Raw genomic sequence first — 16,198 nt, 5'->3', positions numbered from 1 at the left:
ACTTTGGAAAAAAGCTCCATTGTGGACAGACTTGACCTGGCTAGCTAAGCTGGCGACCCTCAACCGTGAGCCTGCCGTCCAGGTTCATCGAGCTCAAAAGCTCTGGAGGTTTGACTTCCAGAGTTTGACCAGGAATAAGCTGATACCCAAGCCAGTGAACCCTCACCCAAGCCGGCTTGGTGAAGAGCATCGAAGGACCCCTGAAGAAAATCTCCATAAACGTTTCAAAGTCCAAACGTAGGAAAGGTGACCGGGTCCAACTGCGAGAGCCAAGTTGCCCACTTTTAAAACTGTGAGCTGGCCTGGATGCCTGGTTTGTCCCGCTGGAAAGCTCCGGAGGCCGGACTTTAACAAGTTTGACTAGGAGCTTGTTGCACGGCAAGCCGGCGAACCCTCACAGAATCCAGACTGGCTGAGAGCTTTGAGGGGGATCACTGAAATAATATCGAGCCCATTAATATCGACTATCGAATATCGATGAAAAAATATCGAGGGAAAAAATATTGAGTTTCTATCTTTATACAGGTAAGTACAAAAATATTGACTCTAAAATATCGACTGTAAATAATATAGATTGTCAAAATATCGTTTTTTTATATGTCTTTAAATTAAGTTAAAACTAATATAAAATAAATATATTTAATATAAACTTAGTTAAAATGATTAAATAAATGTAATATTAATAAATAATTAATGTAAATTACAAAAATATAAAAAAATAATAAATATATATAAATACATATTATTAACTAAACATATATAATATTTTTACCGTAGCATAGCAAATTGGTTAAAATTTATTGTAATAACTATAGTGAATTCAACAGTAGAAAAACGCTGGATAGTGTAGGGGTAAAAATTACTATTCCCACTCCAGTGGGTGCAACAGTAGGGAAAACGTTGGATAGCGTAGGGGTAAAAATTACTATTCCCACTCCAGTGGGTGCAACAGTAGGGAAAGCGTTGGATAGCGTAGGGGTTAAAATTACTATTCCCACTCCAGTGGGTGCAACAGTAGGGAAAGCGTTGGATAGCGTAGGGGTTAAAATTACTATTCCCACTCCAGTGGGTGCAACAGTAGGGAAAGCGTTGGATAGCGTAGGGGTAAAAATTACTATTCCCACTCCAGTGGGTGCAACATTAGGGAAATCGTTGGATAGCGTAGGGGTAAAAATTACTATTCCCACTCCAGTGGGTGCAACAGTAAGGAAAGCGTTGGATAGCGTAGGGGTTAAAATTATTATTCCCACTCCAGTGGGTGCAACAGTAGGGAAAACATTGGATAGCGTAAGGGTTAGAATTACTATTCCCACTCCAGTGGGTGCAACAGTAGGGAAAGCGTTGGATAGCGTAGGGGTAAAAATTACTATTCCCACTCCAGTGGGTGCAACAGTAGGGAAAGCGTTGGATAGCGTAGGGGTTAAAATTACTATTCCCACTTCAGTGGGTGCAACAGTAGGGAAAGCGTTGGATAGCGTAGGGGTTAAAATTACTAATCCCACTCCAGTGGGTGCAACAGTAGGGAAATCGTTGGATAGCGTAGGGGTAAAAATTACTATTCCCACTCCAGTGGGTGCAACAGTAGGGAAATCGTTGGATAGCGTAGGGGTAAAAAATACTATTTCCACTCCAGTGGGTGCAACAGTAGGGAAAACATTGGATAGCGTAAGGGTTAAAATTACTATTCCCACTCCAGTGGGTGCAACAGTAAGGAAAGCGTTGGATAGCGTAGAGGTAAAAATTACTATTCCCACTCCAGTGGGTGCAACAGTAGGGAAAGCGTTGGATAGCGTAGGGGTTAAAATTACTAATCCCACTCCAGTGGGTGCAACAGTAGGGAAATCGTTGGATAGCGTAGGGGTAAAAATTACTATTCCCACTCCAGTGGGTGCAACAGTAGGGAAAGCGTTGGATAGCGTAGGGGTTAAAATTACTATTCCCACTCCAGTGGGTGCAACAGTAGGGAAAACATTGGATAGCGTAAGGGTTAAAATTACTATTCCCACTCCAGTGGGTGCAACAGTAGGGAAAGCATTGGATAGCGTAGGGGTAAAAATTACTATTCCCACTCCAGTGGGTGCAACAGTAGGGAAAGCGTTGGATAGCGTAGGGGTTAAAATTACTATTCCCACTCCAGTGGGTGCAACAGTAAGGAAAGCGTTGGATAGCGTAGAGGTTAAAATTACTATTCCCACTCCAGTGGGTGCAACAGTAGGGAAAGCTCTGGATAGCGTAGGGGTTAAAATGACTAAAAAATAATTAACAATTAACAATTTTTATTAATTTACATAATTAATTAATTATTATTAAGTAACTTCCCACCCTATCCCCCTATAAACTCACAACCCACTACAGAAAATTATTTACTAAATATTAATTATTTATCAACTAAATATTTATAATTATTTACCAATTCAATTTTAATTAATTACCTATTAATAATGAATTAACAATTATTATTAATTTACATAATTAATTAATTATAATAACATTACTTCCCACCCTATTCCCCTATAAACCCACAACCCGCTACAGAAAATATTTTACTAAAAATGAATTATTAATTATTTATTATTTTTTACCAATTATATTTTAATTATTTACCAATTAATAATTAATTAACAATTATTAATAATTTACATAATTAATTAATTATAATTAAATTACTTCCCACCCTATTCCCCTATAAACCCACAACCCGCTACAGGTTTATATTACACAATTATTAAAAATTATTAATAACTACCTTATTTCGATTTTTTTTGTCTATATTCTATCTAGGCGATATTATGTCTAGTCTATATTTTTGATTCGATATTTTGGCTATTATTATCGATATTACTCGATATTTTTGTAGCCTATATTATGTCTGGTCGATATTTTGGCTAGTCTATATTTTTTACTCAATATTTTGTCCAAACGATATTTTGGAATCGATATTATGTCTGTTTACCCTTTGAGGGACCCTGGGAAGAAAAGCTTCAGAAAAGTTTCTAAGTCAAAAGCTAAAAACTATGATTGAGACCTACCGCAATGGGTAGCCGAGCAGGGCTCCATCAAAATGGTAGTCTGCTGACTGTTCCCAGAACAAGGACAGCCAACTAGGGTGACAGAAGTTTCATAGTGGCTACATCTAAACTATAGAATTCTCTCCCCCTTCAGATTAACGCTATTTCCATGCTGATATCATTCAGAAAACAAATTATAATTTGGCTTTTTAATAAATAAGTTTCACACCAGCTTCTGCGTACCTCCAGCTCACAGCTCCGAGACGCCTACGGGTTTTTTTGCACTTTACAAGTTGTTAAAAATGAAATAAATAAAATAAACAATGCCAACAGGGAGCTGAAGAAAGAATACCACTTTTATACAGCCGTTTCAAAGTCCAGAATTCTCTGTATGTTATACATAGTTTGCACTGAAAGATGAGAGGCAAAACTTCATGTAATAGCATTGATTTTAATATATCTGGCCAATGCAACGGTGGTATGTTGTCTATATTGTGCTTAATGAATGAGGCTTACCACGTTTTTTGGATCGCATTCATAAAAATAGGAGAGGATTTCTTAAGCATTTTATAGATTACAGAGACTTTACGGTTTATAGATATTAAGGTATTGAGGAAGTTGGCACAGTCTGCTTTATGTTGCTTCTTAAAATTGCTGAGAGACAGGAAGCTATAAAAATTGACTGGCTGGAGTGCGAATTTAGTTGTTAATGTGACAAAAGTTAGTGAATCTTCCAGCGATATAATGTTTTTGACATATAGTAGACATATAGATGCCCATCGTTCCCAGATAGAGGGGCTAGGATCAAGTTTTATAGATGGATTAAGCCATAGGGAGGCAAGTACAGACTCTTTGATTCTATGAGGAAAACATGTATCTAGTTTTGACAACTGCAGATGAATCTTTGATTATTTGATTATATGTTTTCTTGTTAGGATACTTATAAGTGAGAGAAGGGCAGTTAGGCCAATTTCTATGTCCACCCAAGTAGGACGAAGAGGAACTGATGGGTGTATCCACCAGATGATTGGTCTAATTAGGTAGGCAGTTTGGTAGAAGAGGACATTGGGGAGGTTAATACCAGCCTTTTGTTTGCTTGATTGTAAATTACATAAGGAAATTCTTGCCCTTTTCCTCTTCCAAATGAAAGTAGTAATTAAAGCGTTAAGAGATGTGAAGAAGGTGTTGGAGAGGTGCCGAAGTAACATATTAAGATACAAGTTTACTTGAGGTGCAATGAGCATCTTAACTGTTTCAGATTTACCCCACCATGTGATGAATTTCAGAGACCATTCCTCAGTAAGCTTTTTGATTTTCGCAAGGAGGGAAGTTTCTATATGGTTCTTAGTTTTGAGTTTGCAAACTCAATACCCAAGTATATACGTTTATTTTGTTGCCATTTAAGATTTGAGGATAATCCCATTAATGGAAGACATAAATTGTTAAGGGGCAAGACTTCAGTTTTCTCCTTATTACAGGAGTAACCAGTGACCTTAGCATAACCTGTGAGTACATTTAACTTTTCAGGAATTCTATGTCTCGGTGGAAAAGATTAGGAAATCATCTGCATATGCAGCTAGTTTCTGACCCCTGCTTCTGAAAGGGATACTTTTGGTTTTCTCATTAATGTGAATGGAATGTAGCAGAGGTTCAATTGATAAAATAAATAATAGAGGGAATAAGGGGCAACCATGTCTCTTTCCTTGAGATAAATCAAAAGCATCCAAAATGTGTCCCTTCAATTTGATACGGACTATTGTATTGCAGTATTTGGCCATGGGCAAGTGAATAAACCTGGTACCTAGATTGGATTTTTCTAAAGTGGCTTGTAAAAAGGGCCAAGAAACCTTGTTGAACATTTTTCTGTGTCCAGAGCCCGAGAGGAAAGCAGTTTGATTCTAAAACAGGAGAGAAGGTCTGAATAATAACAGCCAAAAGGCAGCTTTTTACAAAACCTGTCTAAGATGGGTGTATAAGTATTGGAAGTACTTTCTCAAGTTGGAGTGCCAACATTTTAGGATATATTTTGTAGTCTTACTTAATAATGAGATTGGTCTGGATTTTTTGTATCCAGAGAGTCCTTTCCCTCTTTGGAAATCGTCGCAATGTGTTTCTTCGAAAAAGAACCTCTTAGTTTGCCCACTGAGTCGAACTTTTGAAAAAGGGTAAGAATATGAGGCTGTAATAGATGTTGGTAGGTGTGGTATAAGGAATCCGTAAAGCCATCTGGGCAGAAGCTTTGTTTAGTTTCAACCATTTAATTCTTAAAGCTATTTCTTGTTGTGTAATGGGGTTATTTAGCTGTGTGAGGGGCTCTTTTGGGACTGTGGGCACTTGGAGAGGTTCTAAGAAAGATTTACACCAGGTTGCACAATCATTATTATTAGAAATCATGGAATTATACACTTGTGAATAAAAGTTACAAAAAGTATCTACCGTTTTTGAAGGATCAGTTTGTAGGCACCCTAAATGATCTTTAATGACTGAGATGTTGATGGATTTTTCAGTGTTCTTAAGGGTAAGAGACAGTAGTCTCCTAGATTTATTACATTTGAATATGTTTCTAGATATCATTTTGGTTGACCATACATGTGCTCTTTCACTAAGTATCTTGTTGTATTCGTATTTAAGCTGTTTGATTTTGGGGGAATTGTTGGACTTAAGGTCTTTAATTCTCTCTGTTCTAGAACCTGCATTTCTTTCTCCAAGATATTTATTTTAGAATTCAGCCGCCTGTTTTTATTTGCCATGATGCCTAACATCAAACACCTAACCTCACATGCCTTCATAGCATCCCATTGGGTGCATTCATCAAAATCAGAAGCAAAATTATCCTTGAAAAAATTAGTTAACGTTTGTGCTAGTGTAGGTCTGGAAACTGGATACTCAATAATCTCATCATTCTTTCTCAAAGATCTAGTTTTTGGAGGAGAATTAGTGAAATTTAGAGTAATGGAGAAGCATGCATAGTCTGAGACCAAAATAGGCTCAATGGTGGGATTACATACTGATTGAACCATGGAGCTGTGAATAAAAATGATTCCCTACGGTTTGAATGCAGGTGTATTACTTCATATATTCATTGTATATTTGTTTACTCACTCAGAATATTTACAATCCAACAAACTTCTCCATACATACTTTCCATCAATTATTTTCATCATAAAAAGTAAAAACATTACATCATCAGTTACATTTTTACTTACTTACAGTAAAAGAACCACTCATTGCTCTGCAATGGCCACATCGTTTTGAAAGAAATTCAGCAACTACAAGCTTGGAGCCAGCATTACGCAATAAATTATAAAAATCCTCCTGCAAAAAATTATAAAACAATCATGTTGGCAACGTTGTCAGTTTAGTACACAATTTTAAGACAAATGCTTCCAATAAAAAACTGATGTATAAAATGTTTAACAGTTCCCAGGCTACCACAATAGCCACACATATGTTGTTAATACCTGGAAGAGTTGTTAGCTATAAACTGTGTTATTTTAAGTGACTTGGTGACATCAATCCTACTATACATTGTCAGTAGTTGAAGTTACCAGCTGGAGCACACGTCATACGAGAAACAATGCCAATAAAACTAGGACATGCACATGAAATCCATGCAATCTGTGTTTCCTCAGCATGACTGCTTTTCAGCATGGCGGATGAAGACAAGGCCACAGGTAAGGAATCCTGTCCCAAATATAGAAGGAAAAGTTTATCATCAAAACATAGTTATTTTGCAATACAAATTGAACTATTTGAACTTCTATGCAAAATTTGTAGTAGCACAACTGAATGTGTCCGTAATTGTTCAATCGAGAACACAAAATGCAAAGGTGTATTTACCCTGGGGGTGTTCCATTAGGCGCTTAATGAGATTTTCTTAGTATCCTTGGCATTCTCAACAGCAGTGAAGGAGCTCTTGGTACATTTCTGAACCACCACTTTTGATTGGTAAAGTTTTCCAGAATGTCGGCCTCATGTATGGAAAGAGTAGTACAATTCATGACACACTCAAACCAAACAGATGTCTTTAAAATGTCGTTGTGACGTTAGAGAACTAAGAAATATTAATTGATGAGCAGCTGCCCTACATCTTATGCTGCAAACTGAAAACATAAAAGACTGAGCGATACATTATCACCGCATTTATCGGCAGGAAATGACGCTAAAGCGGCGATAATGGGCTTGATAATATGCCCTTGTGAATTCCCATAGAAGCCCAGGTTAACACCATAACCTGGGCTTCTATGGGAATTTACAAGGGCATATTATCAAGCCCATTATCGCCGCTTTAGCAGCAGTTTCCTGTCGATAAAAGAGGCGATAATGTATCTCCCTTTCTTGATAATATGGCCCTGAATGCTGGAATTACTTTATAAACCTCAGCCTATAATAATTACTCTCACATGGATTCTAGACTATCATTTTTCTGCTCACTTTACCACTACAGACAGACCAACCTTATGCAAATCAGACTTCGTTATGTTTCAATATTAACAATCTAACCTCAACTGTATGGTCTTGTCCCCTTTGCACGAGATCGACTTGTTTAAGTCTAAATGGGCTTCATCAGTGAGGAGTACCTTGTATTCCTTGGCACAACGAGCACGGGATCCACATCTGGAAATACCCATCACACGTGGGGTATTTCACTGAGAAACACAGAAAAGTGATAGGTGGAATGTTTTAGTTAATTACAGAAACATAAATACTCTGGATTGCATTACAGTTCATCATATTTATAACTCTCTGTAGTATTATTGAGAAGTATCAATCTTATGACTATCAGACTTCATCAAGCTCAAATAGGAATTGTTAACTCCAAATTATGAAGCTACGCCCCATCCGAACAGGACGGCTGTGCCACAGGACTCAAGCTGCATCTCACAGATAAGGACCAACAAGGCTGAAACTGGTCTGTAGTTGTGTATGTTCATTGTTCAGAAGGGACCTGTAATGGCATTTTATTTTCAATAATCCCATGAGCATCATGTTACAAGAGTGATTTATATATCGCTGTTCCTAACAAGTAACATGCAGCTAGGACAGAACTCATGTGTTGTCCTGCCAAATATTAATTAAAGTCTAAATGACAAAGGCCAGTCTCAAATTAAACTTGAGGAAAATAGGGTTGGACTTATCATTAATTGCAGCACACATTATAGTGAAATGAGCTTGCAAAAGTTAAGCAAGAATGCCAAGTCCATAGGATTTCCATAGGATTTCATATCAATGTAGTCCCCAGCTTCAAAACACATATTACCCGAAAATAGTGATGCCATTTGAGATGTCATCAGTGGTGTCACTGACCATGTTATGAGTGATGTAATATGTGAGGTCATTAGCAGTGCATAGGGGGGGGGGGGGGGAGGGGGGGGGGGTTCACTATAACTGCTGAATTCCACTGGTTTTCTATGAGAGAACCCTGAGCCTAACTATACGTTTTTTTCAATTCCGTTTTCCAACAATAACGTTCTTGTACTTCGCTTTTTCCAGTGAACTTTCTAAGGTCTTTTAACTAGTAGTCACATTTGCAGTGTGGTGGAGAAAGAGGGTGGGGCCTCTGACCAGCTCTCAGCTATCCCTCTGTATGGGACTTACTGGAGGTAACAGAAGGGGATCCTGGCCCCCAAGGACTAAGGGGCAGATTTATGAGTTCTGGCGCATCTCTGCAAATCAGCAGGGAAGCGCCAGAACTGATGCGTCACGCAATTCCCTCCTTGTGGCACCACAGATGCGCCGCATTTACAATGCGGTTCACCATGGTGCAAGGAAGGGCAGATGCGTGTCGCATCTTGTGGTGTACGGGCGGCGCATTGCTGGAGTAGCGTCGCAAGTGCGACGCAACTCCTGCAATGTACAGAGGCCACCCATACATAACGTGGTGCGTCACTCCTTACGCCTGCTTCAAGCAGGCATAAGGATTTGATGCAGCAGCCTCGTAAAACTGACTCAGTGAAATCTTGTAGATTTCACTGCGTCAGTTTTACCGGGCTTTCCTCTGAGGGAACGCCCACCCTGCGACAGAACGCCCACATGAAACCTGACGCAGGTTTCATGTGGAGCAGGGCTTTACAACGTGATGCATCTGCCTAGATGCGTCACGTTGTAAATAGATCGAAGGGATGCGCCACGTTTCCGCGCCGTTGCGTCACGCAATGGCGGCGTAAACGTGGCGCAAGTCCGTCATAAATCTGCCCCTAAGTATCCAATGGACCTCATCTCCCAACCAACAGTGTGCCAGAAGGTGCGTTTGCAGAGTGGTGGAAAAAGGGGGCATGGTATTCAAAGACCTCTCCGGAGACCCACAGTGTGGGACTTATTGAAGGTAATAGAATAGGTAGTTGGCCCCCAAGGACCCTCTGGAGCCAAAGGGACTTTATTCCCAAACAGCAATGTACCAGGAGGTGCATTTGCAGAGTGGTGGAAAATGGAGGCGTGGCCTTAGAAGACCTGTCAGTAATCCTGCAGTGTGGGACTTACTGGAGGTACCAGGAGAGGTCGTTTGCCCTCAAGGACTCTCTGGAGCCAAGGGGACTTCATTCCCCAACCAGCAGTGCTCCAGGAGGTACATTTTCAGAGTGGTCTGTCTGTGATTTACTGGAGGTAACAGGAGGGCTTGTTGGCCCCCAAGGACCATCAGCATTCAATTGGACTGTTCCCCTCAACTAGTAGTGTGCCAGAAGGTGCCTTTTCAGAGTGGTGAGAAAAGGGGGCGCAGCCTCTGACCACCTCTCAGCAATCTCGCAGTGTGGGACTTCGAGGAAGGTATAACAAGAGGTTTCTGGCCCCCAAGGATCTGCAGCAGGCAAGGGGACTTTATTCCCAAACAAGTAGTGCGCCAGGAGGCACGCTTGCATAATAATGAAGAAAGGGGGTGTGGCCTCCAACGACATTTCAGAAAAACCCCTTTGAGGGTCTTACTGTAGGTAACAGGAGGTCTTGTAGGACACCAAGGATCCTCAGCAACCAAGGGGATTTAATCGCCCAACCAACAGTGTGCCAGGAGGTGCGTTTGCAGAGTGGTAAAGATAGGGGGTGCGACTTGCGGTATGTTTTTTTGTTCGTCCTTTTCAATGCATTCAGGGAGTGGGACGCAAAAGCCCCTTTTCCCAGGGCCAATTTTGGGACCCCATTGCCTGGGCCAGGCCTATTTTGAATTGGGAAGGAGGGCCACAGGGTCCCACTCCATGGGCTGATTTTGACCGTGTGGACCCAATCCCCTGCGACCTGGCCTTTTTTAAATATATTTTTTTAAACTAAAAACTAGGGGGACTGAGCAGCCCTCCTCTCAAGCCATTTTTGGCCCCGGGGACCCACTCCCCAAGGGCCAGGACTCTAATCTGAGTGCCCTGGTCCCACCCAGGGCACCCAGACACTTTGTTGGGGACTGCAGGTGGAGAGTGAAGGCCCCTGCAGTCCCTGCCTGCTCACTGTGTCCTGTGGGAGACGGCATTGCTTTTGGACAGAGGGAGCTGCTGAACATCCAGCTCCCTCTTTCAAAAAGCAATTCGGCTCCACTTTCAGCAAGAGGCAGCATTTTTAATGCTCTTGCTTGCTGAAAGTGGAGAAGCATTTGCTTTGGCTTGGCGTGTGCAATAATGCTCCTGCCAAGCCATAGCAAGCCATAGCAACCAGCTATGTCCCCGGGGAATAGCAGGTGTTGGTCCAGGGGGTGTCAGTCCCCAGGGCCATCTATGGCTCCAGGAAGAGAGAGTGTGGCCCCCTTCCAACCTTTACTTCAGCCACAGGGAGGTGGTGGTCCTCGGGCTGGGGTCCGCAACAGATCGCCTCCATTATTATTTAAACCCAAGGGTGGTGGTGGGTCCTGGGGCTACAGAGGGGCTGTGCGGGCTCTTCCACATTTCTATAACTTAACTGCCACTGGGAGGTGGCAGTCCCCGGGTTGTAGAGGGGCCACGCTGGCACTCTCGCACAGGTAGAGGTCCCCGGAGCTGCGAGGGTGCCTTGTGGGCCCCCTGCATCATTACATTGTTTGCCCCAGGAAGGTAGTGGTCCCCAGGGTGTGTGGGTGCTATGTGTGCACCCCCCACCTTATTAATAAACACTGCAAGGATTTGGGCCACCCGGAGGCTTCATAAAAAAGATATGCGGGAGAACGCATGTATTTTTATTTTTTATTATGCTGTGAGTACACCTGCAAATTCATTGAAACATAACATTTTTAAAAATACGTTTAATCCCCAGCAGGGTCGCTGGTAGTCATTTTCCTAAGTTTTTCCTTTGTTTGTGGAAATTCGGCTTCAAGCAGAGTCCCAAGATGGCTGCCAACACTTCCCGGTTGAAGTGTTGGCAGCCAATCAAATTTTAGTAGGATCCACGAGACCACTGTAAGAACTTGCATCCCCAGATATCTATGGGGCATATTACCAACGATTAGCGATATTTATCGCTAACTAGGCTTAGCAACGATTTTATTATTACTGAGATAACGTGCTATTAACTGCGTTTATCTCCAAAGCGATAATTTTTTCGGCGATTTATTTATTTATTTATTTATATGCTTATTTCGCGCCTGAATCAGCCCCGAAGGGGTATCTCCGCGCGTAGCTTCTGAGCAGGTATCATGGAACTACCAAGGACATATGGCTACTGCGATTGCGGGGGAAGACATTAGTCTTGGGAAAAAAGATATGTTTTTAACTTCCTTCTAAAGGACAGATGGTTGGAGGTATGTCTTAGCAATGGGGGCAGAGAATTCCAGAGCATCGGGCCTTTAAGTGAGATGGCCCGTCCTCCCTGTCTTGCTCTCGTCACCCTAGGGACCTGAAGCAGCATAGTGCTACTGGAGCGTAGAGCACGTCTTGGTAAGTAGGGGACAAATATGTCTCTTAGATATTGAGGGCCGGATCCGTAGATACATTTGTGCATTATACAACATACTTTGAAGTCAATGCGCTGTTTCACCGGAAGCCAGTGAAGTGAAGAGAGGAGAGGGCGTGAGGGAGTACGGGGCAAAGCATTTAAAATGAGTCTTGCCGCGGTATTCTGTACCACCTGCAGCCTACCCAGCTGTTCTTGATTGGCAGAAATAAGCAGTCCATTGCAATAATCCATCCGGCCGATGACCAGTGCTTGTACCAGCGTCTTCCTATGGATGTCAGGTAGGAAGGGGAATATGCGTCGAAGCAACCCTATCACTCGGAAACAAGATCCCGTGACTTGGTTGACGTGGTCTTTTAGGATCAATGCTTGATCTAGACGCACTCCCAGATTTTTTACGGTCTGCTTTGGTACCGGAACAGGTCCTAGCTCAGATGGCCACCAGTCGGGGGACCATAGCAGTGTGGCCCCTCCAAACAACATGACTTCAGTCTTGGTCACGTTGCATTGGAGGAAGTTGTGGGCCATCCAATCTGCCACGGCTCGCATACCATTTTGGAAAGATTCTATAACCGTTGGTGTAAGAGTTTGGAAGGGAAACAGCAGCTGGGTGTCATCAGCATAGGAGATTGGGGTGAACCCGTAAGATCTTATGATGTCAGCCAAGGGGGCCACATATACGTTAAATAACGTGGGGCTCAAGCAAGAGCCCTGTGGCACACCCTTGGTCAGCTTCCTACAGATGGAGTTGTAGGAGCCTAATTTGACACCTTGTTGGCGGTCCGCAAGAAAGCTTTCTAACCATGCCATGGCAGCCCCTTTTATTCCCACCTCCCTCAACCGGCCGAGAAGGATGTCATGCGACACCGTGTCGAAGGCAGCAGACAAATCCAATAGCACCAGAATCACTGAGCTCCCCCCATCAAGTGACATCCTGATAGTATCGGTCACTGACAGGAGAGCTGACTCTGTGCTATGGTTAGGCCTAAAACCAGATTGAGAGTGGTCTAGGCCGCCCGCTGCCTCGATGTAGATGGACAGGTGTGCGTTGACGTGTTTCTCTGCAAGCTTACCAAAATAGGGTAGGAGGGAGATGGGTCGGAGGTTGGAAAGTTCCGACCACGGGAGAACAGCATTCTTGCGGATGGGGTTCACCACCGCTCTCTTCCACACAGTGGGCACGTTTCCCTTCTTTAGGGACTGATTTATTACCTCTTGAATATAGGGGCCTAGCAAAGGACTCAGGGGGATTAAGATTTTGGCAGGAATCAGATCTTCTGGAGACCCAGATTTTACATGGGTCATTAGTGTTTCAAGTTCTTCACTATTAATGGGGGGGAAGGTGGTCAGAGAGAAATTGGTGTTCTTATTGGGGAGAGGTGTATTCAAAGTACCTCTTTCTGTTTGGGACACCAAAATCTTGTCATAAATGGAGTCAATTTTATTTTCGAAATATAGAGAGACTTCCTCACACAGACTTTGAGAAAAATCATCTATGCCTACACTAGCAGTTGGCTTGACGAATGTCTCAAGGATCCGATATAATTCTTTGGGAGAATTACCAGCTTGTGTGAGTTGTTGCGTTATGCAATTTTTGCGGGCGGCTTTAACATGTTTGTAATAATTAGCTTGTGCTGCCCGGTGGGCCTTCTTATTATCTTCCGAATGACATTTTCTCCATCTCTTTTCTATCCTCCTACATTCTTGTTTCTCCGTTCTGAGAGCCTCTGTGTACCACTTTTCCTGTCTGGCTACAGGGAATTGCTTGAATGTTTTCAGGGGGGCAATTTTATCTATGGCAGTGGTAAGTGAATTTTGGAATGTTGTTAAACAATGTTCCACATCATCTATGTCCTTAATGTCAGGTTTTTCCCAGGCATTTTGAAGTGCCTCCAGTGTGAGCTTGTGCCATTGTCTACGTGTAACAGGGGGTAGGGATTTCTTATGGGATCCTTTATTGATTTGGAATACATTAAATTCCAGTAAAAAGTGATCAGTCGACTCTAGTTGTACCGGTGTTTTACATGATATATTATCAAAATTAGTGTGTATTAAATCAATACAATGTCCACCTTCATGTGTGGGGCCCTCATTTTTTTGCGTGAGGCCAATAGTCGCTAAGTCATCAGCAAGACTCCTAGTGTCTGACAGTTCAGGCTGATCAGTATGAACATTAAAATCCCCTAAGAGTAGGAAGTCTTCCTTCCCTACAGCGATATTCACACATTAGCGACTAAATGTTCTTAGCCATGTTATCCACCTCCCATTGGATAACATGGCTAAGAACTGGTCTGGGCAGTTGTTAGTTTTTTGACGATATTCTGACTTATCGCGCATATTGACATCGCTAAGCCTGCCTTGCTAACAGACGTTAGCGACGTTAGCGACTGCTTTCAGTCGCTAACGCGTTGGGAACGCCCACTTTGCATGTCATTAGCGATAATTATTGCTAACTTGCAAAGCGGGCCCCAAACCGCTCGCTATCGCCTACAAGCTGCTGCTAACTGCTGTTAGCGACAGCTTGCTAATAGGGCAATAGAATTTTCACCAATTAGCGGCCGAAAACGGCCACTAAAGTGGCGAAAATTGCCTATCGCCCCCTTGATAATATGCCCCTATATTTTTTTAATTAAAAATCTCTGAAATTCCCAAATGGATTTACACCAAATCATAAAAGCATGCTTCTCGGCCAATATCTAGCTTTCTGTCAAACTTGGTGTAATTCCGTCCAGCGGTTAGGGCTGTAACTGTGTTCTAAAATGAAAAATCCCCATAGACATTACATGGCAAAAACGTGCTTTGGAACCCCCCTTTTTTATTGGCCCCTGCTTGACAGATCACCCTGAAACTTTCAACACAGCAGCTGAAACAAACAGGGGAAGTTTTGGGAAACTTTTGTGAAGATTCGTCAAGCTGCACCAAAGTTTTTGACAAAATAAGAAACACTTTTCCTGTGGGAACTTTTCGACCTAACTATAACTGCCTATTGCCAGTAGATTTTTTATGTATTTATATTACCTACTGGAGGCCGCCAGTATGTAGTTATAATTAGGACCTATTATTTATAGGAAATCCGCAACATTCTATTTGGAATAACTTTGGCGCCGGTTGACAAATCTTCGTGAAATGTTCAAAACTGGTGGCCCGCTACAGTCTGCTCCTATCCTGAAAGTTTTGGGGTGATTTGTCAAGTGGGGGCTGAGAAAAAATGGAGCCCCTAAACGTGTTTTCCCCATGCAATTTTCCAAAGGAACCATTAATCGCGGCTACAGCCCGAACTGCTGAATGGAATTACACCAAATTCGGCAAAGAGGTAGACCTTGATTCAGACTTGTACCGTTTGGTTAAATGGTGTAAATTCGTTTAGTAGTTGCTGAGAAAAAAGTAAAATCATAGATATATCTATGGCCGCGGTGGATCTGCGTATTCTGAGCGCACCCTGAGCGCACCCTTAAATCACGCGCTGCATGCTAATTGGCTGTCAACTGTTTGCTAACATTCCAAACCAGGAAGTGTTGGCAGCCATTTTGTGCCTTGGTAGAAGCGAGGCTCAAGAAATCAGTGGAATAAGTGAGCAAAACATATAAAGGGGGCAGGGTAGAAATATCCTGACCCTCTAGACCTGCTTAGGGGGTCCCCCAAGGACCCCTAGGGCCCCAAAAAAACATGTTTTTTGTTGAGAAAAACTGAAAAATGTGAGCAGGGTGCGCGGATCAGTTGTAAAAAAACACATAAAAATGAAGCGCGGTCTTCAGCGCTTGTTCGGGGGGGCTAAATCCTTGGGGCAAAAAAAAGTGTGTAATGGGGGGCTCAGAGGGGTCCTTCTAGCCCCAGGGATCACGTCCCCCGGGGATTTTTATATTGTGGGAGGGGGGGCCGCGTGGCTCTCCTCTTGGAGCCGCTGAGGGCCCGGGGGAGCACAACCCCCGAGGGGACTCCTGCAGTGCCTCAGATGCCCATCCCCGGGACACTGCTGTTTGCATGGCAGGGTGGAGCTGAGGCTCCCGCCCAGTCATAGGAATCTTTGTTTGGATTTTCTGTTTCAATATGCAAACCAGATTGGATTTCCACATGGGGAGCTGCATGTTAGCAGCTCCCTGTGTGAAAAAGCAATGCCGGCTCTCGAAGGACGCGGGGAGTAGTCTGGGACCATGTAGGGCATTAAGGCTCCCTCCACGGTCACCAACGTTGTATATAGACCCGGGGGATGGGGTCCCCGGGGAGAATAGAAATTAGTGATAGGTGGTATTTTTTTTTTTACTAGGAAATTAGGAGTTGCAAACCCAGCGCGGTGCTCAGCGCAGCCCCATGATGTGCACATTCTGGGTGCGAGACTCCCAGCACGGCCC

General features: G+C 42.9%; 1 protein-coding gene across 1 annotated transcript in view; it reads right to left on the bottom strand.

Annotated features, from left to right (window-relative positions):
• LOC147728263 (thioredoxin-like) overlaps nt 1-16,198 on the bottom strand; it is a 119,976-nt gene that overhangs the window by 62,829 nt on the left and 40,949 nt on the right. Inside the window, exon 2 of the mRNA XM_086963762.1 lies at nt 6,219-6,323. Within this exon, the coding sequence (XP_086819888.1) occupies nt 6,219-6,323 (105 nt within the window). The remainder of the gene's footprint in view (nt 1-6,218; nt 6,324-16,198) is intronic.

The sequence above is a fragment of the Lissotriton vulgaris genome, chromosome 3_1, assembly GCF_964263255.1.
Source record: "Lissotriton vulgaris chromosome 3_1, aLisVul1.2, whole genome shotgun sequence".
NCBI classification, from domain to species: domain Eukaryota; kingdom Metazoa; phylum Chordata; class Amphibia; order Caudata; family Salamandridae; genus Lissotriton; species Lissotriton vulgaris.
This window is presented reverse-complemented; position numbering and strand designations above follow the sequence as displayed.